At 38.9% G+C, this 25,724-nt stretch overlaps 1 protein-coding gene across 1 annotated transcript; it reads left to right on the top strand.

Moving 5' to 3' along the window:
* The first annotated feature begins 2 nt into the window (after positions 1-2).
* LOC112560177 (adenosine monophosphate-protein transferase FICD-like) lies at positions 3-6,359 on the top strand. The gene is made up of 3 exons (XM_025231810.1): positions 3-474; positions 3,141-3,685; positions 3,934-6,359. The coding sequence occupies exons 1-3, from the start codon at positions 186-188 to the stop codon at positions 4,480-4,482; spliced, it is 1,383 nt and encodes a 460-aa protein (XP_025087595.1). The 5' UTR covers positions 3-185; the 3' UTR covers positions 4,483-6,359.
* The last annotated feature ends 19,365 nt before the right edge of the window (positions 6,360-25,724 follow it).

Here is a 25,724-nt window from a genome sequence, read left to right as displayed (position 1 = left end):
ACAAAGCCATAACTATTTCAGCAATAGTCTTTGTTGGCATTCACTGATTAATTTATGCATATATTCTTTTTAAAATGTTATTTATAATAACAGCGGCTATTAACTATTTTCTATTGCTTCAACGTTGACATTTTGTTTTGGTTGGTTTTTTTTTGTACTGGAGACATCCACATCAGTCTGCTACTATGGCGGATTGTTTAACCACAGAGTGCTCTGGACAGCATCTCAAGCTACGTATCATATGGCCGTACACCTTGTCGAACAGTCTAACCATGAACAGAGCAATATTCATTCTATTCCTGTGTATAGGAATATGTGTTGCTTGTCTTGTATCGTATATACCAAAGCTGTTGTACATCGTTTTCCCTCTCTCCAACCGTTGGCTTGTATCTACTACAGGCAGTGGCAGCAGTTTCGGATATCACGAAACATCTGTGATATTACGAGTCAGACAGAAGATACCGATCAATCCAGGTTTGCTCCTCTGATGTTTTTAGAGGTTAAACTTAAGCATGTTCTATCATAATTTTGAAAATCATAGAAGTGCTTACTAAACTCTTGAAACATTTCCGCATAGTCTGTTTTTAGTTTTCAGATGCATCATGATGACACATCCCTTTAAAAACAAAATCACCCCCGTATGCCCAATCAAAAATAATAAATATGTTTTTTTACAAATAACATTCGAAGTATGTAAAATTTTGTTAGCAGCCTACAAACTTTTAACGCACTTAATAAAAATGTCAAAACAAGTAAGACATAATTGTTTATTAACCAAAAGCCAAAACAACAACAAACTAGCAAATATTTTTAAAACCAATTTGTATTTTGAATTTACAGGGTAAATTACACCTAAAACCTGAACTGGAAGGTATTAATGAAAATGTCAGGGAAAGAATGAGGGCTACAGTAAGAATAATAATATTGAGCTAGACTAGAGATATAGTTTTGAATGACCACCATCTAAGTGTAAGTTTAAAAATACGCTATAGTAATGATCTGGATTTTACAGTTCATTATTACATACAAGCAAATTTTAGCTGTAGAAACATCTTTAAGAAAACAGATTGGTCACGGATTTAGTACTTTTAGAACTGTGCCAAAAGCATACTTGGAGTATGGTTTCTTTTTTAAAGTTTGTAAAAATGAGAAACTTTACAGAAATCAATAATGGGTGCAGTGCCACAGCAGTTGTAGAAGTATATTGTATCAAATAAAAAAAGAGCTGAGGCTAATACTGGAGAACAAGAATAGGTGTACATAAGTATGGTTTTAGTTCTACTGATATTGACAGTATAATTAGGCAGAACATTAAGTCTAGGAAGACAGAAAAAAAAACTGCATAGCACTTTAGACCGAAGTATTGTCCGGAACGGGGAAGGAGATATTGTTTGATAGGTTAGATTAAAGACTGATTACATATTGACTTGAAACAGCATGTATGGTGGTCTGTTAAGTTTACTCTCCCAATCTAGTTACGAACTATGCCAGCCCTTGAGCAGCTGGGATTTTAGAGGCCGAAAGTTTTCCTAAGGGCAGTAAAGAATGAATTTGACCCAGGCAGGAGAGGTAGGACACAGGGCTGACTACTACACATGGTCAGTCTTTGCTAATTGCTTCTATCTAGCCCAGCAAGTATGCAGGGTGGAGGCCACAGGTGGTGCCAACTGCCAAAGGCATCTTTCTCGCCCAACCAGTTCTTGTAGTTTGGGTTGAGAATAAAACTGGGTGGTGAGAAGGGGCTGTGAAGAAACTGTTTGTAGCCTTTGAATATATGTACAGTCAAAAGGCTAGGGCTTCAGTCGGCACCTCTATTTTTGTTATTATTTTGTGCATCTTTATTTTTGTTCTTAAAGCTGACTAAATTTTTTAGCACAATGTAGATATTCATCAGTGTATGCTAGAGTCTACATTATACTATAGTTATTATATTATTTTTTCATTCTTATGTATACTTTGTTTCTTACACACTGGATCTTAGAACAGTCTGTATCCATCTAATGAATTTAATGTTCTTTCTACTAGACCATTTTCTGACCACTACCTGCACTTTAGTGGCTGCTACTCATCAGGCATTTCTGTTTTATAAACACTGTTTTAAAAATTAGTCTGCTGATGCACTATAAAAACTGAGGTTGTAAGTAAGAATACTTAAACACTGTTAGGTTATCTCTTGTATGGTAAATGTTTTGGACAACGGAACAAAAATAAGAGAAAGAGCAATGAATAGTTAAGTTTAAGAGTGCAAGTGGTTTAATTTATTATTTTCTTGTTTTGGTCAACTTTTTTCTTCTGTTTACCATTTCAGAAAGTTTCCTTTTTCACCTCATGAATTACGTTTGATTTGGATGACAAGAAATTAAATATGTCTAGTTAGCAAATGTGAAGTATAGATATAATCAAAATCAGCAGCTGTAAGCACTGCCATACACTTCATATTGAAACATAACAGAACAAAACCACAAATATAACAACGGAAATACAAAAAATAACAGTTCTTTTTATCCTGCAGATTCACATCATAGGCTGACAAACATAGAATTTACCAGTGAATAAGATGTGCTTTAACATAGAATAAGTTTTGCTGTTTTAGACTGAAATGAACATGTTTATCTACAGAGATAAAATCTTTCATATACTGAAATTCACAGTGGTACATGTGGAGCTATGTTGTTGATTAGAACAATTTCAGTTTGGAAAGTGCAAACATCAAATGGTTATTAATGGTTAGATGTTTAAATATTTTTTCCATTTATCGATGAACTGCATGATTTTGTTTTATTGTTCATTTCATGTATTTTCTACATGTTCAGAATCAAATTTGTTCTGTTTAATGACACATCTCTAGATATCCTCAACTAGTCTAAAGGTTTTCATTTTCAGAGTGTGTTGTCCTAGTCACCCGCTTTTTGTGCTGAACACATGTTTTGATGCAATTTAAAGTAGAATCTCCATCGACATGTTCAATTCCAGTCTTAAATAGTAGACATATATATATATGTTTGTATGTATATGAGTGTGTGTGTATTTTATGGTTAGGGAGGGGCTGTGTGTTACTGCCCATGACCCTAAAGGTTACATTGCTAAGAGTAGTGACAAAAAAATTACAACCCACCCATTTGCCATCTATTTTGTCACAGATGTGAAAAAAGAAGCAGTTGCTGCTCTGAACGTTGCATTGGATCTCCAAGACCAGGGAAAAACTGATAGAGCTATGAAGATTTTCCAGCATGCTCTTGCACTTGACCCTTCGCATGCTGACATTTTAACAGCATATGGAGAATTCCTTGAGCTACACTTGAAAGACATTGAACGAGCTGATCACTATTACAAAATAGCTCTTGGCATCAGTCCGCAGCATCGAAGAGCAATGGACAATCGCCAGCGAACAGGTCCTATGGTGGAGGAGATTGATTCCAAACGCTTCAATCGTATCGACCAGAAGAGGAATTTGCTGTACACTGTGCCAGCTAATCACCCAGCATTGAGGCGTGCTAAAAAAGAAGCATACTTTGCACATATATATCACAGTAATGCTATAGAGGGCAATACCCTCACCCTTTCTCAGACAAGAGCAATCATAGAAACAAGAGTTGCCATCGGAGGAAAAAGTCTTGTTGAACAAAATGAAGTACTGGGCCTTGATGCTGCACTCAGTTTTTTGAACAGCACGTTGGTTGGCAAGGTCTGTAAATTTATGCTGTATATTCTCTGACAAGTTTAGAAAAGCTTGTTATTAATAATCAGTTATTCTCAATCATGGCTGGAGTGTAAAATTTGATATCAGAAATTGTGTATATATCAGCTATCATAAAATACTTTTACTTTATTAATGGTTCTTTTTGTATCTAGGCATGTCCATGCATGCACACATATATGCATGTGAATTTCAAGAGAATATGCTATGAACATGGGTATTTCAATGTCTTTTAGGTAGGACGATTAACACTTCAGGATCTACTGGATGTCCACTTACGAGTCCTTGGTTTTGCTGACCCTACAGAAGCTGGTAAATTCAGAACCACACAAGTTTTTGTTGGCGACTTTACCCCACCAGCTGCTGTTGACTTGCCTCTGCTTATGGATGAGTTGATGATGTGGCTAAATTCAGAAGAGGCTCTTGCACTGCACCCTATTGAATTTGCAGCTCTAGCTCACTACAGGTTGGTCACCATCCACCCCTTTTATGATGGAAATGGGCGTACTTCTCGTCTTCTGATGAATCTCATTCTCATGCAAGCAGGGTTTCCTCCTGTGGCTATTGAGGTAGAAGACAGAATGAGATATTATGATTCCCTAGAGCTTGCAAATAATGGTGATATCCGCCCATTCATTCGTTTTATAGCAGAATGTACAGAGCGAACACTGGATGAGTATTTGGCAGCTACTATGGAGGATCCCTCATATTCCCTTATGCAGGTTGCAAACAAGAAAAATAGGACAGAGCGTCAAAGAATAATTTATGTTGATAATGAAAGTTGACTGTTTTTTTTCCTGTAAGTTTTGTTTTTCCAGAAGTGAACAGGGTAGAGCTGTTTTGATTTAAGTGATGTGAGCAGGAAGAATCTGGGTTGTTCCTATGGAACATATTTAGATCTTAAAAATCCAACGTGCGATTTAATAATATTTTATGGAAAGGACAAATTATTGCTCAGAAAGGGAAGAGAAAAATGTTCCTGGAATTGTAGGGTTGTGCATATATTTGTATCTCTATCTGCATTTGTGTATGTATGGATTTGTATGATCTTGTGCTTGCATCTATAATTATTTATAGTCAGAGTGTCTTATGAGTGGTGGATGTTTTCCCTCAAAATGGAAAAATGTATGGTGTTTTGTGGTCACTTACATGTTGGTTTTCTTTTGTTCATTTGTTTAATTTCTGCCTGTAATAAATAGCAAGTTGAAGTTTCTGGTTTCATCCTGCTTTAGGCTTTTGTTTTTAGTTATATCTGAAAAAGTTACAGTCGCTTGCTATCTGGTCAGAATAACAACCCCTTGAGAATGTTAGTGTACTGTGATAATATTTTGTGCATCCCGCTGACTTCCTCCAAGACAAGTTATGGATTTCTGTACATGAGTTATATAGTTTCTCATGTTGGAAATAAAATGGTTTCTTTCGGTGCCTTTAAAATTGTTGCATTTGGCCAGCAAAATCCAGAACTAAGAACCACTAGCTGTTTGCTTCTTTGTTTGTTTGTTGCAATCTCTGTACATTGATATTACTTTGTATCAGTCAGTACTATTTTCAGAAATATTTTCTGTTGTATTTATATTATAAAGACAATAAATGTACTAATATATGAATATGGTTCTTATTAACTGCTGAATCCTGAATTTTTTAATCCTGTAGAACAAATTACAAATGCTAATATATCAGTTTTATGTAATTGATCTGCTTACATGTGGTGAAGATTATTTTAGTATTATTTTTATTATTCATTAGGTTGGGTATTTGCATGTGTTTTCCCCTATTACTATCAGTCTTTAAAATTTGCAATATTTTCTTGTCTTTCTGTTATCTTTAGTTTCTTGGATTGCACTTTCTAGCAGTTTGTCGTGTTTTGGGCTATCTCCCTGTTTTTAGTCATTTTATTCTAAAGGCATTGTCAATGTCTTGGTTTATTTTATTTATTTACTCTTTTTTGCTTCATTTTGTTTCTTTTGTTATCATCATGTTGCAGTGGTTGCTTTTTAGTCTTAATTTTTTGGTTATAAGAATGATTATCTCTTATATTTTTCAAATGATAGTATTGCATGTTAAGCTTACAGATGTGTGGCTTGAGCAGTATGTTCTCTTTACCATTCAAACATGGAGAGTTCAAAAACCCCATTTACTTGGCAGATAAGCAAGAAAGTAAATTGTAAGGAGTTAATTATTTGGGAATAATATTCAGTTGTTAATGAGGTCCACACGAAAGTTACATTTTGACATGATACATATTGTAGCAGACCTCTAAGTTTGTAGCATTAGTTCTTTGTTTTGGGTTTATCTTTTACATCTAGTTGAAAGTCTTGCTCAGTCTGTTTTCATAGTTGTCTTTTAAGTCATGACACAGACTTGGGTGAGGGAGTTAAAAACAAATCACCTTGATGAGTTTATACACTTTGTGTGCTCACATCTACTGAGTACTTTTTTTTGGTGGGGTGGGGGTTCTGTGTGTGTGAGTGACAGAGACAGAAAGATGGGTGGGTGGCTGGAAAGAGCGAAAAAGGGTGAATAAAGCATGTAAATGTGATAATAGACTCACAATAGTCAAAATCTTACATATTTTGTCTTATTTTACTCCAACAGCACGAATGGAAAAACTGTGATACAAAATTTTGTGAACTATACCAAAATATAAATTGTGTTCATCAGCCTTTTGTGATGACATTTTGTGTGTTTTTGTCTGTGATTCTGGATGAGTGTGTTATGGAAGCCATGAACAATAAAGCAATGCATGTGTACTTCAGTGCTATGCAAATCAACATTTATTCAATCCTAACTGAATTTTTGCAGGAGCACTCCTTTCGTCTATGGGAAGTTTGTACACAGTGTGGTTCTTGCAATTTATTAATGACATTGGCATCAGTATTGGAATAGTTATGTGGTAATGTGGCGCTCTGAAAATTAAGATAGCAGGAGCAGTTTGAGTAAAGTCAGCAAGGAGGCAAGTCTGGAAAGAATGCAGGAATAGCAAGTAGTTGTGTGGCATCTTCTTTAAGACATTGAACGGAAAAATAAACTCGTAATAGCAGGCCTTATAATGTTAGTAATATGTGGTTTCATTTATCAGTGATAATCATGAAACCCAAGTTTTTAAAATAGCCTAGGTATGCACACGACTTTTGAAAAGAAATATACAATATGCTCATTAAAAACCCACGAATATGGTTTGATCCGCTTCTGCAGTTTTATTCTCCGGGAGTTTGGTCACTATCGTCGATCGATGAACCTTGGAGAAGAGGGGGAGGAGACAGTCATCTTTGAGGCATTTTTGCTCGATAGGCATTAGGAAGTCGCCACCTCTTTTTGGTAAGAATGTGCAAGTGGGAGTCGCACAGACAAGACACTGGAGGAGACAACAGTTGTCAAGATGACGACGAAATGCGTCCGAGAAGTGGACAGAAGAAGCCGCGTCTGTGTTGTCCCCCATTTCCTGTTCCTGGCCGCATCTTTTGTCGCTGACCGTACTAACGAGGGCCGCTACAGGAAGCTGTGAGAGGCAGTCTCCGCCGTCTCAAGACATGGCGCAATGTCCCTCGCCCTCGTCTACGTCTTCATCAGACACCGTCGTCCCCCCCTCGACCGCGACCGCGCTATATTTAGCGCTCCTCAAGGGGGCACCGTGACGCTCAGAGGGAGGATGACCGCAGGTGCGCGGACGTCTGGAATTGGTTCGTGCGCCGAGTGATGAGTCGCTTAGGCCTTGCAGTCAGTGGTGCGTACGAAAGGAAGCTGTGCCCTTCTCTACAGACTTTCCACTCTGCCGGCTTTTTCTTTCCAGTCTCCCATTTCCAACCACCTGCGCTAGGCAGGAATAGAAGTGTGATGTTCGCAATGTTAAAATTAGGTGTGCGTGTGTGCGCGCGCGTTTGTGTGACAAGCTATAAGCAGAATCGCAGATACATAATGGAAGGACAAAAAAAATCCTCTAGAAAACGTAATTTAGAAACAATACTCATAGGAAGTACCTATAATTGAGTTGATAAAAATGTGGCTGAAATTTCATAAAGAATGGCCAGCAATGGATGATGCATTTGGTCTACACCATGATAGTAATGCGAATGTCGCATGCATCTATAATTCTCCAAAATCGTCCTAAGAAATGAATATGATCACTTTTGTATTGCGCAAGTCACGTGCTCTTTCCTGTCCAAAGTTGAATTTTAAAAAAATTGCTCTTTTTATTTTGGGCAAATAATATATAGCCTTCCGCTCTTGTCGAAGATTACGTGCAATAAACTGCTGTAGTATCTTTCCAGGACGAAGTCGTGTTACTTCCTGAATTTATTTCGGATGAAAGTGCGGCGTTAGCATCTATTCATCTATGAAACGTCCTGAGATATTTGTCGAGTTCCTTTGTGACAGCTCGTTGATTAAGAGCAGTCACGCGTGTGATTTGTGGGGCATTGATATTACATAAAAGTTATAGAAATTAGATGCTTGAACAGAGGTATCGGGAATGATCCTACTGAACACAAGGGAGTGGAGCTGAGCAGATGGAACAGAGGGAAGTGAGGCGCGGAGTTGCGTGCAGTTAGTGAACTTTGCCTTTAACGAACCGAGAGATGGATATTTTAGTTTTTTGCAATCAACTAAAATTAGGCCCTGGATCTCGTAAAGTCACGTGACTAAGTTTTTGTGTGACACATCGGTCGAATGGAGCATCGACTGCTGCTCCCACTCCTCATTCTAAATTTGTTCCAAACCATTCTTCTGGTATTATGCAAAGTTATGTATATCAAAGCACATCGGCAGGTTTCATGCATTAACAATGTCAACATGTACGTCCTTTAGACACTTAAATACACACAAAGTAATTTTAAAAACCTCAAAAGCATTTTCAAAAATGGATAAACAAAGTTATAACTGAAGTTCAAACCTTGCAGAGATGAGCTGTTTCTTATCACTCTTTCCTGACAAAGCATTTTCTCTAAAATTTAAAAGAAATCGGGCATCTCCAGTGGCCTTTGTAAATTTTATTTTTAGACACATAGATACGCCAAAACGCGCCATTTCTGACCTGGTAACACGAACAGGTTTCTAACTTTTCATTGAATCTAAGCAGTATCAGAAATATGTCTGGATATAGACAGCATCAGAAATATTTGCCATATCTCTGCCTGATTTATAGCTAGTAGTGCATTAAGATGTGTTTGCCATTTCATTATAACCTTTACAATTTCTTGATTTGTGAAAAGTCGACAGGCAAACTGGCAAACTGTGATCCTGATGAGAAGACGAAATATATTGGTGGTGGAAAGAGTTGAAGACTTTTTGCAGCCCTCAGTGTTGAAATCAACATCTGAAGTGTGAAATATCTTCGTCACTGTTATTTAACAACACTGCAGCAAGATATGGATTGTCGGTACTATGCATCATCATTTTCATCAAGCATGTGCTCACAATTTCTTCGCCTTTTTAAAAAAAAAAAAAAAAAAATTCCGCTTAAAAAGTTATCGTCAAACTCAGATCCGAGTCATTGATGTCTTCTGCTTCGTTTGGGGTTCGACCTTCGCGACCTTCATCTCTTAGACGCCATTTTTTCAGAAAGAGAAAATGAGATATGGAAAATCTATACATTTCCATTAACTGTCATCCTCTTTGCCAGTTCATTCCAAATCGCTCATGTAAAGTTATGATAGTGTTTCGACCCATTTGTACACAATACACTTATGTAAAGTATGGAAAATATATTACACACAACTCATATACGCACCATACTCAGATTAGGCTGCAGCCGTCAGTAACATCCTCACTATGTTAAAGGCCGCAGCACACGACAGCAAACACAAAAATATATGTTTATATGATTTGCATTGACTAGGGGAATCTACTCTTTAGGAACGGTAAGAGAATGGTCTGTTGCGAGCTACTTTGGGCTTCCAGGATGAGATGGAAATTGTCGGATGACAAGTACAAAACAAGAACTACCAGAAGCACGTCAACTGGTGATTAATTCAAGGACCTCCTTGTACGCTCCGCTAACCATAGGTCCGTCCCAAAATATATTAGCATGGCCGGCGTGTCTGGAAGCTGGAGACAAGCTCTGCTTTAAATTCTGTATCCACGCCACTAAATCAGCTAATGTGAATCAGCTAATTCTACGAAAAGATTGTTATGCCTGTAGGTTTGCGATGTAAAGACCTCGCCATAGTTTCTCCAGATTTTTTTTCTAAGTGAGGACAGCAGGATAATGTAATCTGGTCTTCGCGAAAAACTTCGGCTCGAAAACATGCAGTACTATGCACGATACAAATAATCTCATTCTCAGAAAGTGAAGTGTATATAGATATATAATTTATATATCCATGCATGTCCTCAGAACTCCTTCGCTCGTTCATATGCTTTTTACTGCGCTCCAGGGCTAGATATGCAGCGGCTGTTAAAGGTAATCTGAATCAAACATAATACTCCAAGTCGCTGACAGGTTAGCGCTATGCTGCCATTAGCTTGTCACAAAACTGTTTTGTGTTTTTTACTGATTTTATTTTGAGAAAAGCAAACAGACTTCTGTAGTTATTTAAGGCAGCAGCAAGCCTACTTTTTTGACGTTGAAGGAAATAAGGTCTTCGCCTATTTGTAAAATTTAGGTGAGATTTGCCATGCTTAAAGCTCTGTACTTCGTAGATAAATGTAGCATTCTATCAGACGAGGTTTTCGGGAGGAGGAGGGTTATTGTAAGGAACTCTCTCGTTTAAAAAAACGCTTTTGGGTTGGACCTAAAGTGTTGCACAAGCAACACTTAATTTTTCGCGGCAAAAGAGATTCTCTTATAAACAGGTCCAGATGTCACGGTGACGCAGGGCTGCTGCCTCTTGTTCTGATGGCCTTGTCTTATCAGGATGCAAGCCACCTGCAGATTCTTCCGGCTCTTGAGCCAGCGACGCTTGCATGAACACCTGTCCTATTTGATCAGCTTTAAGTGCGAGAAAATAAATCTCCCTTGCCCCCGCCCCGCTACAAGCATGTTATGAATTGAACTCTCCCAGGATGATCGTACAGATACAGGCCAGACGCGTAAGTAGCTTTCGGTATGAATTTGTCAGCTTTAAAAGTTTGCTAGAGAGCGTGAAGTATTTGCCAAATGAAGATTTTGGGACAAGCCTACGTCACAGATAAGGATGAAGGTTCTCCGTCCCTCCGCACGACATCCTGCTCCTCCTATGTAGTCCCTTTCTCGGAGCGAGGTGCTAGTCTGTAGGGCGTATGAAAAAAGGATCAGGCGCCCAACATAAGAGGACTGGGTTACAGGTAGATGGAGCGTGAAGCTACCATTTTTTCTTGTTACCCAGATCCCAGCCCCAAATTTTTGCGAGCGAACAGAGTTTCACGGGTGAAGGAGCAGTGAATTTCCTTACTGCCGGACATAATGGACATCAGATCTTGGCATGACGCCAAAGCCAGGCCACCACTCCAAGTCGATGTCGTGAACACTCCCCATACCTTTCCAGGTTGACGAGTGGGCTTCTGAACGGATGATGTGTATCGACTGTTCACACTAGGTTTGAGAAAAGGGCTTCGAATCTCTTGGTTACGTTCAAACTGTCTCTCTCTCTCGCACGCACACAATCTCCACTAGCAAGCGAAGCAGAACGCCATCTCAAAAAACTTAATTCAGCCCACACCTAGAACAGCATCTGATTCTCCAAGCGCTATAACTAGCTTAACCCATGAAGACAAATCAGTACATCCCACATCCAAGCATCCCCTCATCCTGTAGAAAGCAAAAGAAGCAAAGGAAGAATCTGAGGCTAAAAAAAGTTAAATCACGATTTGACATTATGCATTAAGTCTGCCTTCGTGAAACTGAAAAGTGCTCCTTTTCCACCGTTCGCGATTATATGCATGAAAGGTATAATAATCTTCAACATCCCTATTTTTCAGCATTCACATAAACCGAACTCGAACTGAGGGAGAACGGAAATCTGCGGACGGTGTTTAGTACCGACAGACACATTTGGCTAAGAACTACGAAATTTGCGACACCAGTCCGCACAAAAGACTGCTTTGCACTCGATGAAGCCAATGCTAGGCACACAAGAGGCGGCTTTGCAAAAGAGACATCAAAGCAGCCGAAGGTCTCCTAATACAAAATCAATGAAAGTGTTGTCAAGAGCTGCTTTCATGAAATCTGAGTAAGTTTCCGGTACGTCGAGTTAGTAGATCCCGTCTTTTCCCTTCCCGGGGAAAATCACTTCCGTGAATGAAAATGAAATTTAGTATGTTTCATGTTTTAAACATCTTGTTGACATTTTCTCGATAATATAATACTTAATCGGTTATCCCTATTAATATTAGGTGCTACGTGGTCTTGGCTACGAGACAATGTTACTTCCTGTGGAGGTAAAACGCAGCAGTTAATTTACATATTTAATCGGATCAATAATAATTTTATTAACTTTTAATAAAAGATTTAAATCTTAACCCTGATGATACTTCTGGGCTTAGTGTAAATGGGGAAATGAGATATACACCCCAAAAGAATTAAATATAATGGGCTGTACTTGAAGATATTAATCTTACTTCTCTTCACCTGCTGGGGAACTTGTATAAGAACTTATCTAATGAGTATTGATTGTGGTGCGTGTAACGATACTTTCATTTGTGCATTGTATACAAGTGTAGAAGAATGAAAAGAGATTGAAAAAGAGGTTACATATCTGTATGCTGTTGTTTTTTTCGCTATATTTGTGTTTGCTATTGTTATTTTTGTTGTTGTAATATATTGTAAACTAAAAAAAAAATTTATCTTTCAAAAGTTCTCTGTGAAAATACACTGGCATAGGTAAGCAACTAAGGGAATAAAATAATAAAGTGAAAGAAATGGAAGCGCTTTACTCCACTATCAAAGGTTAGTTTAAAGCGCTTGACAAAAAATATAAACATACAGACAAAAATAATAATAAAGGTTTCAAAACAGAGTTTATTGTGTTCTCATGTTGAGAAGATGAATACCATCATAAATACAGTCACTACAGTTCAGTAGCACTTTGACTACCTTATTTTGACTTTGCATCTGTGATTTGCAGTGTCAGTGGTAACAGTAGTGGTGGTGGCAGCAACAACATATATCACTGTTCAGTTTTTGGCGCACACATGACTGTCACGGAGGCGACATCAACACAATGGCAGCGAAGAAGCAGAAGGCAGGATCATAAACAATAGTTCACGCTTGTTGACTCGCACAGATCTAGAATCTGAAGCAGCGGGGTAAAATTATTGCGAGGAAAATGGACGATAGAGAAGAAATCGTTGAACACTGTTCGGGGAGTGAAGAATTAATCCTTGGCACGAAAACCAGAAATGGAGTTGACGCATATATGGTGTTTGAGACCGTAAGACGACGAAAAAGACAACAATTGAACACAGACAGTCTAGAACAGCGGCAGGAGAACGCCGCCAAAAACACAGATCAACAGATTTCATCAGAAACCAAACACGAAAAAACTCAAGGGCACTTAAAAAAGAAGGAAAAGAATAGCACAGACCTGTATAAATGGACAATTGACTGTCGCGACTAATGCTTTGCTTCTTGCGAAGCTATCCGCTGTTAGTCTCGGAAAACATGAAAGAAACCAGACCGCAACGAGACTTTTAATTATAGCAGTATATATAATTACCGTAATGTCATTGCTTTGTCACACTAATAACAAAACTCTTGACTGTTTAGAACACAGTTATTTGCTTCATTAGTCGGAAATCGTACTTATGGAATGATAAATTGTACGAAACTCAAATGTAGATCTAAGATCACTGGTGCGCATGCATCACCTTAGTCTGTAGCTCGTATACAATATGTATTGGTAACTTGGCTTGCTTTGTATATCTTATTTTGCTCATAGTGAGCAAAAAATGAGATCATTAACTTTTTTATGCATTTCTTTTCGAAGTTCCTTGAGCAAATGTAGGCTCTCAATGGATTGCAGCTTTTGTCTGAACGGCCTATACTATAGCATGAATGAGCACTGCTCGCCACTCGTCTTGCTTTTTCGATCGAAATACGCGGAAGCGGGAAAAAAACCCCGAAACATTTGTCTCTTGCACCGTGGCATCCTACCACGCAGCAGTTTGAACCACCTCATGATTGTTAATGTATTGTTGTTAATCTCGCCGACTCTGCTGAGATAGTGAGCATCGTTTACCTGAAGCTTCGTAGTGACTAATCTTGTTCTTGTAGTTAACTAAAAAAAATCGTCTGCAATCAGTCCAGTAATACAAGTCCGTCAAGCCGGCAAGGCGAAGGGGCATCGCTCTCATTCTATATCACTGTAAAGCAGCTAGCCCTGTAAACAGATGTCCACAGGCAGAGAAAGAACAGCGTGCTCGAGACGAGATCTGAACTCGGACAGCCAACTCTCAAAATATTGGTGAGAGGCTCTAACCGCTGCGCCACCGGTAAGCCCAAGAAAAAAATGAAGGAGCAAACAGACTACTTTTAAATCATTGATATAAACCTCTGTTGTTTTTTAAGAACTTATCAATGTCTTTAGAAATTCTAAAATAAAAACACTAGTTCCAAAACAAAAAAAGCTCTAAACTACTCCCCAGGTAGGTTTTATGATTCCTATATAAAGGCATCCTAATCTTATTTTACTTGCAACAGAAGCATCGTCCGTGCGGATGGTGCATAAGCAAAAGAGTGGATGACTCTCTTGAACAAGATTAACCAACAATTTCTTTCGAACATTTCTCAGTCACTGACCTCATGTGACGGCAATAGCTATGCCTGAGCAGAGCTGTTCCGCAAAAAGTGAGATTCCGCGTGAAATTAAAGAGATGAAGTAGAGATTAGACGACTTCCGCTGAGATGCTCGGAGACATGAAGCGTATGAACGCTGCAAGTTAAATACACTTTAGGAGAGAGGCGAAATAATGATGATGATGATGATGATGATGATGATGATGATGATATGATGATGATGATGACGACGACGACAATGATGATCTAATAATATCAGATTCATGGGAAGAGATTACTAAGGGGTACAGTCGGTAGGTTTAAAAATACACTGTAGTTGAGGGAAAACTGATATCTCTGGGTAAGAATCAAGCAATAATTAAGGTGACAACGTCTAGAAAAGTGCCGCCTACACGTTTAGTATTTTTTAAATTCATAGAAATTGCCGGGAGGCCAGATAATTTAAAAGTCACATTTCTCTCTTTATATAGATGTGAGTGAGAGAGAGAATTAAGCAGAATCTTAAATTTGTCTTTTAATATCTCGAACACAAATGAGCTTAATAAGAGCCTTCGATTGTATGTATCATTTACATTTGAATCGCTACACTGACTCTGACTGCTTTTTTGGCCACACATCCCCAAGCAAACAAGAAAAACTTGTTTACCCTTAATGCCATCGCTACAGCCAGCGGCGCTTTCTCTTGCACTTGGTAATTGGGTATTTGCTTTTCAGTCGTGCTATCTCTCTTTGCTCTGTCCCCATCTCTCTCTCTCACACACTCTCACAGAAAACTGAGACTGTAACAGTTTGAATCACAGCTATGTTGAACCCATTTTTACGATAGTCTATCCTGTATGCCAAAACTCACATGCACTGATTCACTGAACATCGAATATGTTTAACACGAAGGGCTTTAAAGTCAAACGCAAATAGGACGAAATATATCTGATGGTAGAAATGAAGACTAACATTATTTTCTGAATGACAATAAGATAACAAACGACTCAAAAGCTACTACGTTAATAATCAGTTTAAATGAACAATATAATGTCTATAATTAAAATAAATAACGATATTGGAAATCTCTCTCTCTCTCTCTCTCTCTCTCTCTCTCTCCGATTTGCCTAAAAACTTTCCCGTCTTATTTCGCTCTCTTCCATTTTCCTTCCCCCGCACAAGCAAACTGTCCATTATGGAGACCTCAACAGTTTGCCACAGCTTGGCAGGAATGAGAGCTGACACTAGCCTGAGGAGCAGTCGTTTTTCCACTTTATTCGTGGCAGATCGCCGTTGGATCAGCCCTTGCATCCATTTTGTCGGGAAAGTTGCAGTAGATTGTCGTTAATTAAAGAACGAGAGCTATTATCCAACTATTATCTGAAATCCGAACCGCAGAGGTGGTCTGGCAGGTGTAGTTTGATGCCAATCGAATGATGCCCTCCGGAAGACTTGGATTTAAACAGGGCCACTTCCACCGAGGATCAGATGTGGCGCCATCTATACTGGTGCCAGCAATAGAAGATGTTATTGCAGAGGGAAAAAAAATAGTATTCTGGTACTACCTAACATTATAGCTTGTTTAATAAGATAAGGTACCGACTGGAAATGCTAGGGCAAGGCAAAACGTGACTGTTACGATAGGTGTCTGGGAGATCAAAGTCAAATACAGTTTTTTCACAACAGTTTTATAGCTCATCTGTCACAGTTTTATAGCTCGGGACGTCTGCGTTTACAAAGTACATGGCTTATGTTTAGTCATAATAAGCGCCATGAAGACTGGATGATGGGAATGTAACACCGGGGTCAGCAAATAGTAAGGCTGTCATGGTGAGGAAGGCTAGTCTTGTGAAGCAGGTACCGAATCGAGAGAGATAATGTAGCTAAGGAACACAAGACCTATGGTCGTCCCTGTCCGTCTTGGTGACAAGAGACCAACAATTGCGTTCATGAAATAGAAACACGAAGGCAAATGTTAGCTTTGAACCATTCTGAGAACTCGTTTCGTAAGATTAGTTGTTTTAACCTGCTTAGTATTATTTAAAACATTATTTCAGGATCTCTGCGTGAAGATTTATTTTGTCAGCCACAAAATACCGCTTAAAATATTTATTTATTAGATAAATCTAAAAAGAAAATTAAACAAGTCCTAAAGGAAAACTAATACATACTTACAAACCAGTACTTTCTTAGAAAGCTGCAAATGATGATTTCAGAATGGTTTTCGTGCAAGAAATAATTTAGTATCCAAAGGACTTTAATGCTGTATATTCGAGACATCATCCATCATTCAACAGCATTCGTCTTCTTTGAATTCACTATAGTTATATCAACTACCATAGTGAAAATTGTTACAGGAATAATTATATTAGTTATGGAAATAAAAGGCGAACTTTAAATTATTTCCCACATTTATTAGACACAGAGCTTTAAGCTGATCACAGTAGTAAAATTTAATGACTTGCGTTTACAACGTCTACGACTGAATATAATCATCTTCTGTCTACAAGCAGTTGAACAATTGAAATTTGAAAGCAAGACGTTGTCTAGTGACAGTTATCAGAGTTGTATATTAAATTTTCAAAAATTAGAACAGAATAATAAATTCAAATTTTAATATTCTTTCAATGAATAATTTTTTTAGATGAAATACGAAAGCACGTACTTGTTACACTTTGAATATTAGCTTTACACTGCATCGCTAGCTGTACATAGTAAACACCACATTTCGATTCCAACTTTCAAGAAGTAAGTGTTCAGTCAGCAAAGTAGAGTGGTTCTAGATTTCCCTTTTGTTTGTTTTGTCCAAGCTTCAGACTCCAAACGAGGGTAATTTGTGCAGGCATTCTGTCTACTGATTCACTGAGCAAGATCAGTAAAGTTCGATCAGAAAGTCATTCCTTTCTGTCTAGTTTTAGCCTAGGGGAGAGAACGACTTCAAATATCATGTTGTTGTCTTTGGTCTTGCTACGATGACTAGATACAAATCTCTTACTTCTGTTGCTTTAATCAGAAAGTGACAAACGAACTATATATGGTGCTGGTGAGAAGGAAGGTCTATCACTGCTCGACACATATGAGAGACAAGCAAATGTCTCTACTGACGAGTGTGAAGGTGATCTCATCTTTTTAACTGTCAGCGACCTCACGACTTTCACCAGCTACACACTGTTATGGGTCCCTTGGTACTGTGGCTATAACCATGGCAACGGAAACACCTCTTTAGTTCCTTAGACAACAACAGCTCCAAAGAATATCCCATGAGACCCTTTATCAACCATTTAGCTCAGAGACCGTTCCTGCTGGAATCGCCGAGGGTTTTGTGTAAGCAGTGAAAGGAGCCTGTAAACTGTCCTTTTATAGACTTTTCTTAAAGGCCGAAGTTTTCCTATCTGAAGGAATTGAGTGGTATCGCCCGTGCGAGAGAAGGTAGGAGTACAGGTAGGAGTACACGCGGTGCGGACTGCCAGCGGCCAGTCGTCTTCAATTACAACCCGGACAAAAGGCGGGTGGACATCACAGGCACCGCCGAGTAGCTTGGCCATAACACCCGACCATTGTACTTGCCGTAGGGTCTGAGCGCTGAGGCGAAACGACTTCTATCTGACCCTACTGTCAGAGGCGGGGATATCAATAGTCGGCTTGCCAAGTTTTGAGTGCGACGTGCATATACACTAGTGTTCACACTGTAGTATTATTATTTTATTTTCCGGTTGCTATGTACACATTGTTTCTTACACTCTCCATCTGGAAAATGACAGTCGTGTCCATCTCATGAGTTCCACGTCCTTTCTACTACACCATTTTCTTACCACACTCTGCACTTACGTGTATACACCGCTGTTAGTTTGGCTCTGGTGTGCATGGTTTGTTTCCTTTTGGAAAACCCAACGAGTAAGAGAGTGGGAAAAGAGCAACAATAACAACAAAATGTAGTTTGCAACTGAAATTCATTTAATTAATTTGCACAGTTGCAAACACCTCCTCCCTTCATCTCATGATTTACGTAACATGACAAGGAATTCAACATTTCTTATTGGCAGGTGAAGTACAGGTATGCAAACAAAATTAGTGGCTGGAGGCACTGTCATACAGATTGATACATAACAAACAAAATCACCAGATTAACAATTGAAACACCAAATTTAACACTACTGCTGATGATTCTACAATTGATATCACAGAATAACAAACATGTAAAGTGCACAAGATAAAAATCCGTTATAACATGCGAGTGGGCCTTGCCGTTTTAGACTGGAATGAATATGTCTATATAGACAATACTTTTATCGGTGTGGAGCTGTACCGTGGTAACAACAATTCAGTTTGAAAATACAAACATTGATGGTAAATTATTATCTCATTAATGAATGATGGTTGAAATTTGTTATTTAAATTATATTATTAATTTCCAAATCTTCATCCGAACTACTGTCTGTTTCAATTAACATATTTTTCCTCATGTTCGGAATCAAATTTGTATTGTTTCAACGACACATCTCCAGATATCTCTACTAAATTATAAGTTTTCTTTTTTAAAGTGCGTTGTCCAAGCTGTCTCCGATTGTGCTGTACACTTGCTTTGTTGTAATTTGAAGTAGAGTCTCTATCAACATGTTCATTCCAGTCTAAAACAGCGAGACCCATGCGCATGTCATAGTGCATCGGGCTTTTTTATATGAACACGCTTAGGCAGATACATCAGACATATATTATTAAAACTTCAACATAAAATGTGTCCCTAGACATCACGTAGTCCTCAGGATGTTTATACAAAACATGGCCGTGTAGAAAGTCGCTCAGCAGCTTGACAGCAGCAGGATCAGTCAGCACTATTAGAGATGGTATATAGAGCGATTGCCTGCAAGGTGAGGCTTGGTTACACTTGTCGTGGATGTTTTGGAAATGTGTAATACATCCATCCAACAAGTGCCTAAGTCTCACAGGGTCGCCATCGCAATGATCTATACACCAGTACACATGATCTCTGACCGCTGCTGTCTTGTCGCTAGCTGAGGATGCCACGTCTTGCCGATGTTGACTTTACTGCCTTGCGCCAGTTTTTTCATCCCAGCTTTGATACTCTTAGCGACGTGCCACCTCTCGTTGATGTTTCTAACACCTTTATTTTTTACTAACTTATTTATTGTCACGTTACGATCGTGAACGTGTTCTTGAATTCTAACACCTGACTCATTCATACTTGCATACATCCTCTCACATCCCACTGCCTCGTGCCGCTGGGTGCACACGTCGTCCTCTTTGGTGATATGCTGGAGGTTTACAACCTTGTGAGTCGACAGTCCTAAAGTAACATGATCAGTGTGATACGAATTTTTCCGACAAGCGTGCCGTGCATCTGTCATCACACTGATCCCGTCGGCCACAGGAGACTGTTCTGCTGCAAGTGCAGCTGCGACGGACTGGCGCTTCAAGACGTCAACGACTGCAGAAAACCGTGGCAGCCGTTTTCTCAAAAATGTATCGTTCACATGTCCCAAATTAGCAAAATTAGAAAATTTTTTATATTGAATGGGGATGATCCCCGACGTAATGTACGCAAGGTACATTCTTTCGTTAGCAAAATAACTGTCACCTAGTGTGCATGAACTTGATCAATAATATCCTTCACCTTGTCGTGCTCACCAACAAACAAACATGGAATTGCTGAAGATGTTTTTTCTTGCATGGGTACATTATTGATTCCACTATCTTGACTGCAGGGAAACTGAGGACTTTCACCGTTCAAGAAATGATCCAGTAGAAAAGACACAAAAGCAGACGGGGATTTACTGCCCGATTTTTTTCGTCCAAGTTCAAACTTATCATTAAATATATTTCTTGCTTCTTCATCTTTGAAACACAAGCGTATATCTTTTGTTATGGATTTATATTCGTAGGTTTTAACAGTGCCGTCCGTCAAAGTTTTCTTGCAACGTTTCTTCAGTGGCGTTGGGTTTTTCTCCATTGTAGACCGGTCACACTGTTTGGTAAATCCAAAGTAATCCAAGATTCTGTAAAATATGTTAAAAATAGTCTTTGAACTAAGTTATTTTTACCAGTGGGCCGGAAGTTTCTTCACGTAGAAATCAGCGTCGACTCTTGTGACCAGAGCAACTTTTCCCCACTAAGTTGCCAGGAGTTGTTCGTAGTTCACAAGGAGAAGTCAGTCTTCTTTTACGCTCAAGTTCGTCTGAGTGGGCTTTGACCACGAGGAAGCAAAGTTTTGAGCTTCGAATTCAAAAAGTTAGAACACTGTACCCAAACCCAGATGGAGTGCCGTATGTCGGTCATCAATGGGAATAAAAAAAAAACTAAACGAGAGGAATAAAAACTAAGTTTAAAAATTCCATTGCCTTTTTGTTTGTGTTATTTGGGTTGTTTGCCTTTGTCTCCTTTCCTGTCCTCTCTCTCACAAGGGAGAACACACAAACAAAACCAGGGGTGCTAAACTGGTCCTAACCATTTTGATTATACAAGTCTTATCCAAGTCCAGTTCTCGGTTTTGTGGACTCAGGAAGACGCAAGCACCGATGACCTCCACAATGGTCGGGTTAGATAAGAAGAGAAAAGATCGTGGGGGCACTATGTTGCAGTCGTGAATTGTTGGCCATTTGTAAAAGTTCGAACATTGCACTCAAACCGAGGTGTACTTTAGGTCAGTCATCAGGAGGAATGAACTGAAAGTATTAAATATTATTATCCCCTCTTATGAGTAAAGAAAGATGTAAGGAAAGACAGTATGTTCAGATAGAAGCCGTTTCGCCTCACTTTGTCTGGTAGGACAACCCTAACCCTGACAGTATGTTCAGTTGCAACCCGTTTCACTTCAGCTTTCTCACCGCCAACACCAAGTACTCAGCTGAGAAAGACGGTTTATCGCTTGCGATCTCCACTTTGCCTCGGGGCCAGGGTAGCAATTAGGGAAGACTGACCGCCGGTACTGACCCCGTGTACTCCTACCTTCCCTCGCACGGGCGAAACCATTTGAAAACACGCCCATTTCGACTTCGGCCTTTAAATGGAATGTATAGCACCTTGAGTCTGGCAGATGAGGGAGAAACTATACAAATGAATCATCACTTCAACTTAACACATCGCGAAACTGAGGCCATGGATCCTGATCACTTAAAAACACCTGTTGCAGCCCACTTTCATGTTGAGAAAACTACACCGATTGCATACATTTCAATATGTATCAAAGTTGAAACTGTCAGACACTTCTTGTAATTAATTGTGCATCGGTACAATACTGATTCAATAGCATCCACTGGGAATTTCAAGAGAGGTTGACTTGTTGTAGAACAAGTCGAGGAAGTCTTACAAACAGCTGACCAGGAGAAGACTTCACACCTCTGTGTCCACACAATCGAAACTTTGGAGACCTTAGGGCTCGGGGTTAGGGTTTAGTTGGTAGTTAACCACTCCTTAGCTGGCGGTCCTTGTACGCAAGACTTCAAATCTTTTCTCAAACCGAGAGCTGATGTTGAGTACTTAGCAAGTAATTTCTAAATCAAAAACGGTCGTGTCTAAAAACATTCAGACGGCCTTTAGGGACCGTTGCGTCCCTTTTCAGCTGTCACGCGGCGCCGGTTTCCCGTTATTTGTCTTTCTTTTTTTTTCTTTCCCTTCATGTTCTCTCCAAATTTTCTCTTTCTTTCTCGGTTTCACTTTTCGTGTTATTTTTCCTTCGTTTTCTTTTTCTTCATTTTCTCCACCTTTTTCTTTCTTTCTTTCTTTCTTTCTTTCTTTCTTTCTTTCTTTCTTTCTTTCTTTCTTTGAAGCTAAGATGTTTAGAAGTTAAGAATGATGAAGTTGGAGTTTGTCGGCACGTTTAACGATACTGATCAGTGAATATTCAAACATCTAGAACACTTACACAAAACGATTGGTATATGAAGAAGTAGACAGAGATTCATATACGTCCCCGTTGGTAGGAGAAAGTTCAAATGCAGTCCACCACACAGAAAGTTTTTATGGGAGGAGTGGTTGAAGGAAAGGTTTCTCAAGGCTAATCCTAATCATATCCTTATCATTTCAGGTCAGGCTGAGACCAGCTCAGTGTTCTTGGGATTGGTTTCATGTGAGGTCTTGAAAATCAGTCTTAGGTCTGAAGTGCAGGTCCACTTTGCTAAGTGTGGTTTAATTGTCTGCTTGATACTTGATACCGGCAACTTAAGACTCATTTTCGAGACTTCTCATGCACACACACACACACATACACACATACACACACATATATTTTGGAAGTTAAGCTGAAAAACTTAACGTGTAATCCAACTTTAAAATACGAATGTATGTGTGTACAGATGTACGAACCAACCCCTGAAGTAGCAAAGCTTTAATTTCATAATCTTAAATAATATATATAACAAAGTGTTTCTTGAGAAGTAATAAAAAAAGTAGAACAACGGGACAAGACAAAAGTGTCATGTCAAAATTGAAAAAAAAATCATATAAGGTAGAAAACAGATGGCACCACAATATCCATGTTGCTGACGTCCACAAAACCCACAAAAATTGCACAAATATATTTGCTGCATGTCTGCGGCTTTCCTCCACTGACATAGCACTTGTTGCACATGTGGACTTCGGCCATTGTCTCGTTCGATACATTAGGTCTCACGTCTCACCCTACTTTTGTTTCACATTGATCCGGAAAGTGTCTAGCACCCTCTCTCTCCTTTGAATGCCAAGCTGTCCAAGACTGTCGCAAGATGCTCGTGATGATACCTTGCCCACGTGATTTTGCTGCTTCCTGTTCAGATTACAATTCTTGGAGCGTGGGACTAACGATCACGTGTTCCCTTGTATTAATTGAATACACACACATATATAAACCTATCGCATAAAATGTGTGTGCATATATATATATAAGTCGACTGTATAGAATTCATATTTTGCGTTTTTGAGATAATACATTTACACTTATATTTCATATTTTCCTACTGAAACAAAAACACGATACGATATTTTCTTCAAAAGGACAAAATTTGTATCTACAAGTAGAATACCTTTTGGTTGTTGGACGAATGAATGAGTGAATATCCCTGACAATATTTGACTTGATTGCTTTTTACATGTCCCTACCCCTACATGAGTGCTTTGATGAAGAAATAACATGCATAGTTAGGTGAGTGATAGCGGGGGTGAAAGTTGAACGGATGCGTGTGCAAAATTTATTACTTCAGCGAATCAATGAACGTTTTTTGCATTGGCTGTATTACATGTTCTTCTTTTTAAAAATACTTTTGTCCACAAAAACAAAACAAAAACAAAAACAACGACAAAAACAGAAAAAAAACCCAAAACAGAACAAAAATTCAAAATTCAAAGTTGAAGCTGCCTCTCGCTTTCTGTCTCGCTGGCTCCTTGTGTAAAAGAAACTGCACAGCATCTCTGTCAGTCAAACATTCCCAGAAGGGATGCGGCCGCTAAGGCTGAAAGGACTGAGACATTTAACTGAAACGAACACATCGCTCCTTCTCAGGACTACATTTCTGGAAGTAGAACTGGTCCCAAACGAAATTAGCAACAGGGCCCTCGGACAAAGACTGAACGCACTGGCAGAGGAGCTCGTGCAGGTTTTGGTACAGAAAGAGGGAAAAAATGCAACGTGATTGGACTCGAGAGAATTACATCAAGCTTCGGTGTCACCGTCTGAAAAATGTCTGCCGCGGTGTGCAGGCGATATGATACAAAAATTTCGTAGGCAACTGTTCAAAAATCTTGCTGCTGAACTAAAACGATTTTCTTTGCAAGTCAATTGAGAGAGGAAGAATAAAGTAACAGAATCCGTTATTTTCTTCCAGACAGTTGTGTGAAAAAAAATGAATAAATTATAAAAAATCTTTTTATTGCCTGTTCCAGGGTTTTTTTCTTATCTGATATTTTTAATAACTATGTTAGTATCCTGTATTCTGGAACTTCTGAATATTCTCGACGGTTTTATGGAGTCTCAAACAGTGAATATCTTAAAGGTCAGTTTGCAAGTCAAAGGACTGCTGGACATCCTCTCGGAGGCAGATTTGTCTTTCATTTGCGGCTTTTACATCCTCTCTTGTAAGACGTCCCTAGACGTACATGGACTTCAGACTTGCTCTAACACGTCCTAACAGGCGGTACGTTTCGCTGACACAGCCCCTTTAACTTTCTCCCCCCGGTTTTTGTGTGGTGAGTGAAAAGATTTCGCAAATGTTGAGTTAACGAAAAAAAAAAGTTAAGGTCTGCCTTTTCGTTGTTGTGTTACAAAAAGTTGAGACCTGCACAATATTTTTTATATGCGTTCTTCGGAGGGCAAGCAGAAATTCAATTTTAGTATTTAAAATTTTTTTTCTCTCTCTGGAATCTTTGAAGTTTCAACATTGCGTTTTATTAAAGAAAAGTTCTTAAAACAGTTCACCGCTTCAGTGATTTTATGTTAAAGCATAATTTTCGGAGATTTGCTGAAATAAAGGATCTTACGAAAAACGTATTCAAGTTATTCAACGATTTTTTTTTAATATTTAGAAGTTAGCTGTTAGCGATAGGAATTTGAGAATGTAAATGAACAATGTGTGGATTTTTTTTCACAATCTTGAATTGCCTCTCTTATCTCTTCACACACATACATCAAGGTCCGGAATAGAAACAGATATGGGAGCGGAGGCGGTGACCAGGTACCAAGAGGAAGAAAAGCCATGGTTGTCGTGAGGTACACAGACGCTGAAAGATGCTTGTTGCCTGGTCCTCTTTCAACCTGGTTCGGTTAATGAGAGAATGAGATGATAACTTTAAGTTTAAGGACTTTATTACTGGTCTCATAAATGAATAAAGAAAAGAAGGAAAACCTTCTTTGGATTGCATGGAGAATCATGAATACCTACTTGTGGAAACCTGATCCAACTTCTTCGTCAGTCGTCAAAATAGTTCCAACTGGTCATCAATCAGGTGCTGGTTGCCTCCGTCCCATGGTGCCCAAAGCACGAAGCAAGGCGGTCTATTTTTCTGTAGTTTTCGTTGTTGTGGTTAAAAAAGACTGAAGACTTTTCCCCCGCAATTCTCTACTTATGTGATTGTGACTGCGCCATGTGCATTGTACGTAGCCTGTGTGTGAAGGAGGGTGTGCATCTTTTTGAGTCTTAAAGAGGTTGAGGAATGGAGACGGGAGAGAAATATGTATCTGCCTTCACCTGAGGCAAAAATGGGGCTATATATTTAAGATTCGTCGATAAACAGTTAGGCTTTTTTTTAATGAACAGCCTGGAGAAAAGGATGGAAAATAAACTTTTGCTGATTTTTTTTTTCAACTGTTCAAACGCGAACGATGAACTAGTCCCTAGGCACAAGTCTTTTCTTACT

This window comes from Pomacea canaliculata, linkage group LG3 (assembly GCF_003073045.1).
Source record: "Pomacea canaliculata isolate SZHN2017 linkage group LG3, ASM307304v1, whole genome shotgun sequence".
Classification (NCBI taxonomy): Eukaryota; Metazoa; Mollusca; class Gastropoda; order Architaenioglossa; family Ampullariidae; genus Pomacea; species Pomacea canaliculata.
Note: the sequence above shows the minus strand (reverse complement) of the source record. Positions and strands in the feature narration are given on the sequence as shown.